At 45.4% G+C, this 13587-nt stretch overlaps 2 protein-coding genes across 3 annotated transcripts; one reads left to right on the forward strand and one right to left on the reverse strand.

The window, feature by feature from the left end:
* On the forward strand, positions 1–1107 carry ora5 (olfactory receptor class A related 5). The gene has a single exon (XM_076099363.1). The coding sequence runs from the start codon at positions 1–3 to the stop codon at positions 1105–1107; it is 1107 nt and encodes a 368-aa protein (XP_075955478.1).
* An 872-nt stretch (positions 1108–1979) lies between these two features.
* nup155 (nucleoporin 155) lies at positions 1980–13043 on the reverse strand. Of its 2 annotated transcripts, none has more exons than XM_076086386.1 (34): positions 13002–13043; positions 12474–12640; positions 11981–12118; positions 11747–11843; positions 11492–11562; positions 11320–11412; positions 10582–10845; positions 10419–10492; positions 10236–10327; positions 10058–10155; positions 9779–9946; positions 9563–9663; positions 9270–9440; positions 9044–9154; positions 8833–8927; positions 8658–8743; positions 8308–8449; positions 8081–8147; positions 7893–8008; positions 7608–7711; positions 7297–7430; positions 6926–7117; positions 6532–6670; positions 6300–6435; positions 6047–6200; positions 5851–5955; positions 5215–5369; positions 4991–5120; positions 4785–4898; positions 4574–4694; positions 4377–4487; positions 3865–4001; positions 3644–3750; positions 1980–2920 (listed from the first exon to the last, which is right to left on the reverse strand). In XM_076086386.1, the coding sequence occupies exons 1-34, from the start codon at positions 13004–13006 to the stop codon at positions 2782–2784; spliced, it is 4134 nt and encodes a 1377-aa protein (XP_075942501.1). In that variant the 5' UTR covers positions 13007–13043; the 3' UTR covers positions 1980–2781. The 2 variants fall into 2 exon arrangements, with proteins under 2 accessions (XP_075942501.1, XP_075942511.1); XM_076086396.1 differs by having other exon boundaries at positions 12884–13026.
* Positions 13044–13587: the final 544 nt, after the last annotated feature.

Below are 13587 nucleotides of genomic sequence, written 5' to 3' on the forward strand. Positions count from 1 at the left end.
ATGGACGCAGAAGAGTTGGTTGAGTCCATCATCAGAGGACTCATGTTTCTGGCAGGGATCCTGGGAAACAACTGGCTGGCTATACGCTCCCTGCCCGGGCACAGATCTGGCCTCCGCACCAACGAGGTGCTCTTCATCAATCTGGCCGTCTCCAACCTCATCACCAACTACCTGGTGGACCTGCCCGACACCGTGGCGGACTTCGCCGGCCGTTGGCTCCTGGGGGAGACCTTTTGCAGCGTGTTTCGTTTTTGCGCCGACCTCTCGGAAACTAGCAGCATCTACTCGACCTTCTTCATCAGCACCTTCTGGCACCAGAAGCTCGTGGGCTCTCTGAAGCGCGGCGGCGCTCCGGTGCAGCTGGACAGCCTGTGCTTGGTGGGCTGTTTGCTGGCCGGGAGCTGGACGGTGGCGGTGGTCTTCAGCATCCCGCATTTGTTCTTCGTAGCAGTGGAGGGCAGAAACGAGAGCAAAGAAGACTGTGTGGACATCTTCCCCAATGAGATAGCGAGGCAAACCTATGAAATCTTGTATTTAACCCTGGCTAACGCTCTCCCCGTCACTGGGTTGGTATTCGCCAGCGTCCAGATTGTCATCACTCTGCTCCGAAACAAGCAACGCGTACAGGGTCATAACTCTGACCCTACCAAGGAGACGGTTAAGGATGAAAACAAGAGCGCCGAAAGCAGAAATGACAGATTAGTCAGCACTGTATCTGGTCCCGGCCCCTCAAAAGATGCAACAGCTCTTTCATCCCCAACCCACATTTATACGGGCGTGCCCGCTTCTTCTTCATGTCCGAATGGAGGGCCGTCAGGTTGCAGCTCCCCTCCACCTCCACCAAATCCTTCCAGGCCCAGCCAGATGCGAGCGAAGCCAGGTCCCAGCTCGGGCACTCAGGTGAGGGCGGCCAAGAGCGTGGTGGCCGTAGCCGCCGTGTTCCTGGTCTGCTGGCTGACTCATCTGCTCCTGCGCATCTCCAACAACATCCACACCTCGTCTATATTGGTGGAGGTGGCCAGCTACGTCGCAGCCTCCTACACCTGCATCATCCCCTACATATTCTTGTACGGAGTGAAGAAGCTTTCTTGCTCGTGCAAAAGGTAGAAATGTGCGCATCACAGCCAAGATCTGTCAGAACTGGCTGAATAAATAAAAGCATCCATTACTTGAAGAAGAAACTGTAGAAGAGATGGCGACAAACTGGTCTTTAGAATTACTTTAGAGCTTAAGTGATTAACTTTTAGGGGTTTGGACTGTTCGTTAGATATTTTAAAACATAACGTTGAGGACATTTTGATGGGCTCCAATCAGCGGGACTACATCATACATCCTCGTAAAATATATAAATAGAATCTTTTTTGTTTGTCACTTGTTCAGTCTTTTTACCTCGCAACAATGGAACACCTTGTACCTTTATTTTGAAAAGCTATGTAAAATAATCATATTTCTAAATAAAACAAATGTAAACAAGTTGTCATAGAAGGTAAAAATATAATATTGCTGCTCACACTGCAGATTACAAAACTAAACTAAAGACTTTAAACATTTAAAGTGAGCTACAATAGAGTGAAGCGGTGGGACTGTATTGTGTTATTAGTCTTATCTGCTAAACGTTATGTATGGTATAAATGCACTGACTCACTGTCATTAAGAGAGAAATCAATCCAGCATAAAGTAAAAAATATTTAATTTTTCATAAGGCTATAAATTTAGCATAATTGTGCACTAGAGTGCACGGCAAATTGGAGGAAAAAAAACAAGCAATTACTGCAGCAATTCCTGTTGGTGATGACAGTTAGAAACCCTATGTGTGTTTCAATTAAAGATAATTATGTAAACACAAACAGTGAAGACATTAAGTCCATCACTGCACTCCCTCTGCAGTGTAACATCAGAACCCAAGGCAAGTTAATACACGAGTTTGTTGGTTTACAGGCAACTAGTTTCTGTATAAAGTTTTCAAAAACATCCTCATACACAAGATCAATAACAAGTTTTATTTCTTCATAAAAATGTTTTGTGATTTTTTGCAGCATAGCACTGTGAACCGCACCGTGTTAGAAATGTGTTCTGCATTCAAAACAATCACAAAATCACTGTTAAACGTATCGGCCGAGAAGACAAAAAATGCTCACTCTAAATAATAAACATGAAAAACAAAAATGTTTCGGTGTGTGTGCATGACCTTTGGCAGAAGAGACAACATTGTGGCCAAGTTATGTACATAATTACAACATCCAAACCCCAACTGTTTGTTTGGAGGCTAACGCGGAACAGTCAAAATTATTCAAAAGGCTTTAGTCGGATATATTTAGCAAGCGGATCCAAACGAAAATATCCAAAATCAATCGTCCATGAGTGCATTTTCAATATATGAAAACTCACCTTTAAAATTCAGAGATTTCATGTTTTTATCAACACAAGGAACTGAAAATATTTTGTCATTTTTAGATATCTATCTTTCAGACAAAGCTATTTGCACACAATGCAAATAACCAACAGCCTTGCTTTCCTACGTTGTATTTCAGCATCATGTTTAGATTCATAACAAAATGTATTAAATAAGTTATAAAACTTGTCTCTTCTGTCTTACATTACCGTCGTCTGCTCGCTGCAACACATCAGACTGAAGAGAGAAAGAGGCAAACTCGACTGTGGACCACAAACATCGTGTTGTCGTGTAATCACTTTTAAATCAGCTGCTTGATTCAGGCCAACAAGTGCCAGATCCAGACGTCAGCTGTTGCTCGTCCTGTGAATAAACGTCATGAGGAGAGTTCAGTGGAGCTTCTCCAGCTTCGCCTGCAGCGACTTGAAGTTGCCGATGGTTTGTTGAAGGGCCACGTTTGGGCTCAGGGACTGCAGCTCCACGAGGTATCCACAGATGTCGTCTAGACACACGTTGGTGAACCGGCGTCTGAGACGGGAGGGAAAACAAGAGGTTAGACCAAGTCCACTGTGGGTTTGTTGCAGATGTTGACAGGTTCAGTAAGACAACATGCACCTTGCTGAAGCTAATATGAGGAAGTCCGGAGTCTGAGTTAGTCAAATCAAGCAGTGAAGTTCTATTATTTCCCCAGACAGTGTTGAACTGAAAGACACTTTGGGAGGAATCCACTATCCATCCGTTACTGTTACATTGACAGTATTGACAGGAGGAATTACAGCGACCAATTAACAGTTAAATGAACCAATGGCCATGTGAGCATTGTTTTAAGAAAGACTTAAAGTAAAATGTGAAGCTTTCCTTTGCATAAAACCCTTTGAAAAGTAGTTCTGACGCAAACAATAAGCATCAATCTTAGACAGTGGGCATCTGGAGTTCACAGTAAGGTTTTATATCCGCTCGTCTGCTGCTGGTAGCACACAAGTGATTGACAGACATGATGTGTTGCTTAGAAACTGCAAAAAAACACCCGTGTGTGATCAAGATGAGAGCCATTCCCCCCCCCCCCCCCAATGGTAATAATTTAGCTGCTCTCACTGGAGACACCGTTATCCAAAATGTTCTGCGTTCATCAAACTAACCGTTTGTGAAGCATTTGTCTTCCTGTGTAGAAGGCCTCATGCTAACGTCCCTGTAAACACCACAGCACCCACTACAGGCCAGAAGTGGAGCAGCTCCTCAGACTGTGCTCACCTGTCATAGGTTGGTACTCTGCTGGGATCGTCCACGTATCCGGACAGAAGCACGTGGATGCACTCCACCAGGTGGAGCGGCTTCTTCAGTCGCTGCCAACAGGGGTCCTACAGGCAAGAGGGGATGAGGCAGAGCGGTGGATTAAGCAAGGAGGCAATTTAATCCTCAATCCGAGGGCAAAAAAGTGATGCATTGAAATATGATGAATCTGAAGCACGTACCCGAGTTTTGAAGAGTTGGTCATAAACCTCCAGAAGACGTGGCAGCTGCACTCCGATCTCCTGCATGGTGGAGGTGACGAAGCCCACGTCCCAGTGGAGTCGACACACCTCCTGCTCCAGAAACTTTACGAGGAACTCTACAACCAAAAAGGACGTATCGGCACTTGTTAGCATTGCATACTCAGCACTTTGTACATCACTGGGGGGGGAAGAGACATTTTTTTTGAGTTTGACATAATTGATTCTGCGCATGCAAGTACCGAGGATGCATTTGAAATGAATCATTGTCTCCACAGAGAAGAACAGGTTTGAACAGGCTGCTTGTAATGAGAGGATAATTAAGCAATCACCAAGAGCACCAGCGTGACCCTGCAGGCCTGTACCGCCGAGGCATGACGACATAAATGATGCAACGGGGAAGTCAAATTATATTACAAATTAGTAAACTGCAAGGTGGAAAGTTCTGACGAGAGGAAAACTGAACATCATTACAGGAAGGTACGAACGCTCACCCAGAGGGAAATATCTCGGTGTTCCGGCGTAACTCTTTCCCAGTGACACCAGCTTCAAACTGAGAGACCTCATCCTGTCTGCTGGACTCATAGCGACGCTGTCTCCCAGCTCTAGACGAGACAAAAACAATCATTAAAACATCATATATGGCAGAGGAAGCGCATTATTAAAAAAAGGTTTGGTGGTGACCACTCGCCTTTTTCCATGATCTCTTGCCACAGCGAGTGCACCAGGATTGGGTCGGAGTGTCCCGCACAGTGAATGATGGCCAGCTTGCACTCGGACAATTTGAAATGGTCGGCGAACTCCCCGTAGAGCTGCACCAGAGAACACATGTTCAGCATTTAGAAACGTTAATGAAAGATTCTTTATAATCCCCGACTCCCTATTGTTCTGCTGCGCGTTACCTTTGTGATGTCCATAAGCTCTGAATCCAACTGAGCGATAACATTTTTCACGGAGGGATGATGGGAGTACTGTCTGATCAGGGTGTCCTGGATCTGTACTTGGATACGCACCAGCTGAAGAAAAGGAACCAAACACAGAAACCGAGTGGTTACAACGCCGAATCCCTCGTGGATTACTCAAACCGTGATCACAAACGCAGACGTACCTCCATCTTTTCTTCCAGCTCGTGAAGGAACTCTCCATCAGAGGCCTGAGCCGAGATGCACGAGGAACTCTTAGCAGACAGGATGGCTCTCGCGATATACTCCAAACGCAGCTTCAATGAGATCTCAGTGCTGCAGAAACAAGAGAGCATTTAAATAAGAATTGAAAAGAGTCCATGGAGTGCATATGCTGTATATGTGGTCACCGGGGTCTCCGTGGCCAAACCTGTGCATGTCAGCGAGACGGGCCAGTACATGAGCCGCCTTGCCAAAGTTGCGGTTCTTCTCGTAGTAGCGCCACAACAGGTCCATGTTGTGCACCTTGCTCTGGTCCTGCTTGATCATATGCATCAGGTGTTCCTCCAGGTACAGAGAATTCACCTGGACAACAAATAAAAAGGACAGCTATCAGACATATGGCATGTAATTATACAAACACCTGTGAAGTGTCTCAAATCATCAAGACAACAACTACTCGTGGGGCAATGACATCTGGATGATGTGCTAATTTAAAAAGGTCTGGGTGAAAGAAAAGCCTGGATACACAAACATGAACTGCATTAAAAATCACAGGTGGTGCAGTGATCCCGACTAGTGCTGGCTAACAGCGTCATGCTAACTGCTATCATTGGAGTCACCGACGACCCACTGCTGTTTAATACCATTTATTCAATTTTGTGGCTTTCGCTCTTTTTGGTTCAGTGTCATCAACCTGGAGACCCGTGTGATCTTCAAATCTCTCCAAAATTTTGAATTTGGCCTTTAGTACCCATTTCATACACTAACCATCAGTGTGACATATTGTTCCTTTACGATGCAATTTCACATAAAAAAGACAAACACACATGGACAGATACTGTACCTCCAGTAACTTGTCAGTGAGGTCGGCCTGAATCAGCCAGTTGTACAGAGCGATGTGAAACAGCTCGTCCTGAGACCTCTGAGCCAGACCGAGAATCTGCTCAAACTACAACGGAACAACATATTTTCATTAATAATCCAGATCATCTGCACTGCTCTGGCAAGAAATAAGCATCGACTGTCAGCTTCTCACTCACATGAGCTGTAGCTTCTTCGTTGCTGAGCATGTTGGGGTCAGAGGTCATGACGGGAGGCCCGGGCTGCTTCGGGACGCTGGGGGACTGCGGGGCGGCTTTGCTCTGGTTCACCAGCTCCTGCATGGTGTCTGTGATGCACTTATAACATGAAAGCCTGGAGCAGACAGAGGAGGGGGTGGGAAATGTTGTGACAATCGTCTGAAATGGCCAATCAATGACGCCGATTCGTGTGCCAATTCTGCCTTCGCGTTACCTTTCATGGAAGGCTTGCTGGCCCACTCCGTCCTCCTCGGGCTCTCCGTTCTTGTAGAAGTGGGGCCCCAGTCTCTGTGGATCCTTCTTGTCTGCTGCTGTGAGGCACAGCTCCAGGACTCCCTCGTAGAAACGCACTGAGACAACGCAATAGCATTAGTGTCAAAAAATAAAAGGTATTATAGAACACACAAAGTACACTCGTACACAAAGTACGTCTTGTTTGTCCCCACCTTGTCTGTACTGAGAGCAGACCAGCGGCAGGTCTGTGTGTTGGCTGATCTGCTGGTAGAGCCGCAGAGACTCCCTCAGAGTTCGCTCTTTGTCCGCTTTGCTCTGAATCTGCTTAGAGCTCTGCAGCAGCTCATTAGCCTGAGTGCGAGACAAAAGCAACAAATTCAGTATCACGACACGTGGATCAATGTCGGGTAAATCGATACCTTTTAATGACTTTGATGCCGCTAAAATTATCCTGAAGATCGCAAAAGAAATTTGAAAAGCACCGAGACATCAATAAAACGATAATCGCAGAGCCCCGAAGCTGTGCTAAAAGGCCGACACATTTATCTATATCTAGTGCCTTTTTAAGATCTTAAGATAATTCAGAAAAACACCATATGTTTGTACCTTGGAGCAAATGCTGTCATCGCTGCTGTACAGCAGGGGACAGATGTCACGCAGGTGATTGCTGATGGCTTCCACGGAGGCGTTATCTTTGATGTAGACGTTAATGAGGGCTGTGATGAGCGCTCCAGACAGCTCCTTTCCCCGGATCACTACATCCTTAAAGCTCACTCCCTTCATCTGCTCTTGAAAGTCCTAAAAACACAGAAAAAAGTGAGCAATGAGCTAAATACTGGAGAGCTCACATGGCTCACCGGGTTTATGGCTGAAAACAAAAAGCTATTGCAATTTAGGAAGGCATGTGGAGGAGTACTGCAGCGGTAATGTATGAGCACCTGCAGGTGTCTACAGCAGGTGTTTATGCACACGTGTACCTTTGGCAGCTCAGACATAATGACGCTGAACTGATGATCACAGAGGAGCTTCAGGAGGGCCAGAGTCTGATAGGAGCGATGCACTAGCTGCTGGATGCCCTGCAGGGACACCTTCTCGTAGACCTGAGCCTTTGCTGTTAACAGAGACGGAAACACAAAGAGATACAGGAGTTTGAAGGAATGAAGACGTCACTTTCTCCTCTTCTGTTGGTACAAAGTTCCACATTTACTTGATTAGTAATACCGTTGATATTTGGGGTATCAATTCTCCTGACAATGGTTTAATATATAAACCTGTACTCATAACTCACTGTGATATTTCCTCTGGAGCTCCTGCTGGACCTGCTGAGAGCTGGTGCCGTCAGGACGTATAAATCCAAGCAGCCTTTGCTGCAGGTTGGCAGGGGAGCTGAAACTAACAGGGAGCAGAACAGATGTTATTCGGGGGGGGGGGGGGGACAAGACTTAGCGACAGACGTTTTTGCAGCCACCTGTTATCACAGGAACTAACTTCTAAATGGCACTTAATGGCTCTTAAAGCAAGGTAAATGTTGGAGAACTAACAGAATCTGTGAAGGCATCAAAGGAGCTCTCACCTTGCAGCGCCTAGAGCAGACGGACTGAACTGAGAGTTTTTATCAAGAAACTCCCGCAAACCGCAGAGCTCCATGAGCACCGACTCCAGCTCAAAAGAACCAACGCTGCTTTCCAACTGTGGAGACGACGGATAGTCTCAACGAATCATTCTAACAACGTACACAATCACCATCGAACTGATACTTACAATACTGGCGGTCTGATTTCCTTTGCTTATAGTTGTCTCAACAGCAAGACTGCCATCCCAAATGTTTCTGTTAGTGTGTGGTCGGCAGAGAGCAGGGGAGAAAGACATGTTGATCAGAATTAACACCACCGTCACACATCAGCATCCACACCTCCGACTAAAGAGACGCATATCGAAAACATATTCAAAAGAAGACAACGTGACAGCTAATGACACGATTTACTCACCCAAGAATGCGAGCAAAGTAGACACAGATGCCGTTGTGTTTCCCTGAGAAAATAACCTCTGGGCCAGCTGACATGGGCGTGATGGGGGCGGAGCCAGAGTGCATTGGTGCGAAAGGTGTGGCAAAAGCTGGGGGCATGATGCCTGGGGAAGAGTAAAACGTTTACTACGGCTGTCAAGTTCTGACTGAGAATATTTGTTCTTAAAAAAAACAGAGGTTCTAACTATTCAAATATCTATTTTTTTCATGATTCAAATGAAAAGGCTTTGCACAATGTCACAAGACTTTAAGCTGATATATTCGGTCTTTATCTATATGTTTTCCACAGGTCAATGTTTACTATTGATTCACCTGGTACTGGAGAGCTCATCACAGGTCCAACAGTACTGGGAGAAGTCATGGCAGCCGGGAATCTCATCTGTGCTTCTCCTCCGTATCTGATCACAACAACAAAAGGAGCTGCGTTTAGTTTGTGTGCAGTATGAGCGAGTGTAAATCTGAGCGAGTGTGAACAATGTAATCTGACCTGAAGAAGGCTCTGGTGGCCCACTGTGAAACCTCTCTGTCACAAGCCGCGCTGGAACAAGCCAGGATCAGTGCTGTGGCACAAGCCTGCTCCTCCTGTACGGAACAGATCAACAACTCAAATACACACTGTGTGTCATGTGCCGGTTTCAGGCTAAAGGCCACGTCGAGAGGATTTTAAACATCACACATTTAATAGTTTAGCTTCGTACCCTGTGCAGCTTGAAGAAACGTTCAACCTCTTCATTTTCTCCTCCGGCACAGCTCACCAGGAGGTGACGGAGCTGGTCCACCGGCCGCAGCTTTTGGAAGATATGACTCCCCTACAGGACGGCAAGGAGGCTACTCTTAGTATACGTGATTGAGACATTGTTTCGGTTCCAATATGACAACATCGAGCATGTGTGCAGCATGGTGAGTCATGACGGCAGTTTTCACCTTTGCAGAGAGAAGGACAAACTTCTGCGGAGGGATATTGTGCTGTTGGACCACCACAGGGGAATCCGTGATGGGGATCTGTTCTTTGTTCAGAAGAGTAAATATCTTGGATGGTCTCTCCTCACTAATGGCACAAAGAGCCCAAGAGTGTCCATCTACATTAGACATCATCTGTAATAGAGGGCAGGAGAAAGAGAGGCATATTTTTTTAAGCAGTGCACAAAAGCACTTGTATACGTAATCAGCAATACAGAGAAGCAACAAATGGTAGTAAGAGTTTCTTATGTGCCAACCTGAGTCTCCATCAAGGGTTTCTTGAAGGGGAAGGAATCATGATTGATGCACCACAGAATGTCACTGTCCTCTGTCTCAGAAGCAGCCATTAACAGAATGCCTGAAGATTCAAACAAAGAAGAGACAAAATGGTAAAAGAAACGAAACAATGTTGAGTTTTGACTCCCATTGGGTCTTTCTGATAAACCGATGAAAAGCAGACACAAAAGGTTCACCTTTGCTGTGTAGTGCCTTATGGACCTTTGCAGGTTTCTGCAGGGTAGAGGATGCAGAAAAGCCCGGTGGCAGACGGACATGGACCAAAGCTAGCAGGCTAGGTCGAACTGCCACATGCCTCTGGTGTAGAAGGGCAAACGGTGTGGTGCTGAAGTAGAGACGCACACCTACAGAAACAGAAAATATATGCAAGCACACATGAAGTATAAACATATCATATTACTGCACATGTATCCTACTATTCTTACTCATCTTCACTAGTGTTCGGTAATGTTTACCTGCATGCGTGACAGCGAGCAGGTGACAATCTGAGGACTCGGATCTGTCGATCACAGAGATCTGGATGACAGGTTTGAAGACGGAACGATCAATAGTCCTGCAGAGGAAGGAGAGGTTCAGAGATCTCATTAATGATGTGAAAGAAACACGGCTGAGGGTCAACAAACCGTGACATACCTGGCTATGTTTCCAGCAGCCGCAACGATGGTGTTCTGCGACATGGTCGCCACACGACTCATACCTTGACCATCAGCCCCCAGGTCATACACCTAAATAAACAGACACATTGCAAGTCGCTTCAGCCCACTGACAATCACCACACACATGAAATATTGACTTGACATTCACTAAACGTCATACCTGCAGGACACCTTTCTCAGAGCGTGTGAATAGAGTGTTGCGGGAGTTGTCAATAGCAATCTGCACAATGGGGTCTGCGGAGCATAAGGACCACAAACTTTAAAAATGAAGTTTAATTAAACTAAAGACATCGTTCCACATAGAACCGCGTCCCTCTCCTCACCGTCTTCAGAGAAGGAGAACTGGAGCACAGAGGGGACGAGGAAGGACAGAGAGCTTTTGGAGTGGTTGATTTTCCGGCAGCGCTGGCTCAGCCATCCGGCCTCGGCCTGGTAAGCGATCTCGTAGAGGCAGCCGTCCTTTCCCGCCATGAAGATGCGTCCCAGGTCTGTGGAGGTGATGGACAGGATGTAGGTGTTGTCTGTGGGGATCGAGAAGAGGGGGTCTGGCAGTAGCTGCATCCCACCAGACATGCTGTCATTCAACCCTACAACAAAAGAAAGAGACACACACAAAGATTACAGATGAACCACCGCAGGTTCATGAAGATATTAATGGCTTTGTACTGCTTCTTAACTGTGTGTACAATATGATAGTGTTATGGTACAGCAGCTGTCCTTATCTGGCACATTTGCCTCGCTTATTAATATCTGGCACTTGCTTGTACATATGCGAGTGTAAGTGGCAACAAGTTAAGCTGCAAGCTGCCGTGTTATGCATGTTCTTTTGCAGCTTTTAAGCAGTTAGACATCTTTTATTGTACTGTAGCGTGATCGTATCATCTTGTTACAGGATTCCCCAAAGGAGTTAAGATAAGAGGTTAAACTCTTGCGGCTAAAATTTCAAATAATTTGAAAAACAGAAGAGCGTCATTAGAATATTCCTCAGTAGCATCTACACAATCGCATGCTACAGGGAATGACTCAAATGCAGCGTCACTGTGATAAGAGGAAGGACTCACCAGCCTGGCTGTTGGGGAAGCTCAGCCCAAGGATCACGACATCCACAGAAGTGGCCAACACTAAGAGGTAGTGAATGTGTGGCTGTAAGATCCCTGAGAAGAAAAACACAAAAACATTACTCAGATAAATAAAAATGTTTAACCAATGCCGCGTTTAAATGTTTAAACATACCTTGTTTTGGTTTTACGAGGCCCACTGCCAGAATGGTTTCAATGAGGCCATCAAAATAGGCCACATCTCCTCTGCAAAGAACATAAGAGAAACAAAAAGGAAATAATTGTCTTCACTCTGGATTTATCTTCAGCGGAAGATCACAATTAACAGGGAATACTAACAATACATTAAAGTTCACCTTGTGGGCACTTCAGTTGGTTTCATGCACATCGTTAACATCAGGTCAGTCCCATATAAAGTAACGGTACTCACCCATCTTCATAATTCCACATGAAGATGTCATTGTCAATAGTAAGCCATGCTCGACAGATCTCTGGAAAAACTCCCATCATGCAGTTACATTGCATATCTGGAAAATGGTTAAGTTGAAACTCAAAACAAAGCAATCACCCATAGATATTTTTAGCTATGTGTGAGATGGAAACCTCTGGGTCCAAATAAAAGTAGTCAATTTAATTCGTTTTTCCTGAATAAGTGAAAGGATACGGCTGAACTGCTCCACCAGCTCAGGAGGCAGAGGAACTCGGCGGACGGCACTGAGCTCTGGGACATTTGGCACACCGAGTAGACCTGGTCCCTGGAGGGGGTAGTCCATGTCCAACACTCCAGAGAGGGACGGCATATCTATCAACACAATAAACGACAACAGAGTTAAAGTCTGACGATGCCCTGCACTATCCACAGACCAAATGTTGTATCCCGATCATAATACAGTTATCTTGTATATAAACATATATCCCATCATAGAGCAAACAGTGTTCATCAAAATACTTTCCCTCAAACCTGTCTCGTGTTGTTCTTTTACATCTGTGAGTAAACAACCGTTGACAGCATCAACAGGGACTACTTTCCCACCGCCTACTCTATCCCATCGTTTGTACCCTTGAGCACAGCATACCTAGTGTACAGAGAAACCCTTGACTTTGGTAGCTACTGTTAGGTCTGTCTCTCTTCTGCCACATCCCTCCACATGACTCACTGTGCGAGGGGACGCTGAGCAGCTCCGAGAGGTCCGGGAAGCAGCGGTCTTCCTGCAGGTGTCTGTCGATGAGCCGGGAGGAGTTTTCCAGCGCTTCTGCGAGCGCAGCTGCGGGGCTGCTGGGTCCAGCGCTGGACGGCATGGCTGCGCTACCACCGTGAACGTACCTTCAGGTGATACCGTTTAAATCCGGAGTTAGACAACAGCGTTAGCCAAGTAAGGCGAGGTATCACACGTGAACAAAGGGGGAGATGTACGGCTGTCCAGTGCCAGCTAATGTTAGCAAGCTGGTGGAAGAACGCCGGTTAGTTAGCCTGACTGCTAGCTTTGAAACCTTATTATTTAGCATGCGAGCTAAATGCTAGATAAGTGTGAAATAAAGTGTTTTAAAAGTAAACTCGTTGCTTTACCCGACTGGAAGGATTCCGCGTGATAGTGAGTTATATGACACTGAGGTTTTGTTCACCAGTTGAGCAGCTGAATTTAAACAAATACATCAAACACACATTCAACTAGCAGCCCGCCAACCTCATGCACAGCGGCAGGGGTGAAAGGTTTCTTTCCGGTGAATCGTTCTTCTTCTTCGTCTCCTCAATTTCGGCAGACTGGGCCGAGTGAAAAGTTGTGCTGCCATCCACCGGTCAATGTCATTGTATCTTAAATATTATACTCACCACACTAAATATGTAATAATGTACTTGTAAAAGGATATTAGAAAATGAAACAACGATGATTAAACTCAACACACTGCCTTAGTATGCAGTGAAGAGGTATTATACATTACATTTATAAAAATACTTTTCATAAATACTTTTATTTTTCACTTTTTTCTTAATTCATAACACAAACCCAGTTGGTTTTATCATTTCAGCACCGAAAGAAGAAAAGTGCAATTCCCTTAACGTGACGTTTGTGTATTGACTTTTGGTATTTCGTCACATTTAGAAATATTACTGTACATGTGCATGTTTTCAGATCCCCGGTTATCTTTTTAATACTTTTAAAAAAGCGTGATGTGACATACGATCGACTAGTTATGACAAAAAGATACACAGGGTCATAGTAGTAGTGAAGGCATATTCTTGTTAAAATGAATCCTGTTCTGCTTGATTTC

Source organism: Anarhichas minor, unplaced genomic scaffold (assembly GCF_050575085.1).
Source record: "Anarhichas minor isolate MPS153535 unplaced genomic scaffold, ASM5057508v1 ptg000002l, whole genome shotgun sequence".
Lineage (NCBI taxonomy): Eukaryota > Metazoa > Chordata > Actinopteri > Perciformes > Anarhichadidae > Anarhichas > Anarhichas minor.

Bases quoted from the DNA above. Each gene is read 5' to 3' on its own strand.
- nup155 (XM_076086386.1), bottom strand. The intron at 9,947-10,057 runs GTAAACATTACC...CTGTTTCTGTAG, and splicing joins GCTCGCTGTCACGCATGCAG to GTGTGCGTCTCTACTTCAGC. The intron at 5,121-5,214 runs GTTTGGCCACGG...TTGTTTCTGCAG, and splicing joins CGTCTCGCTGACATGCACAG to CACTGAGATCTCATTGAAGC.
- ora5 (XM_076099363.1), top strand. From the start codon at position 1: ATGGACGCAGAAGAGTTGGTTGAGTCCATCATCAGAGGACTCATGTTT.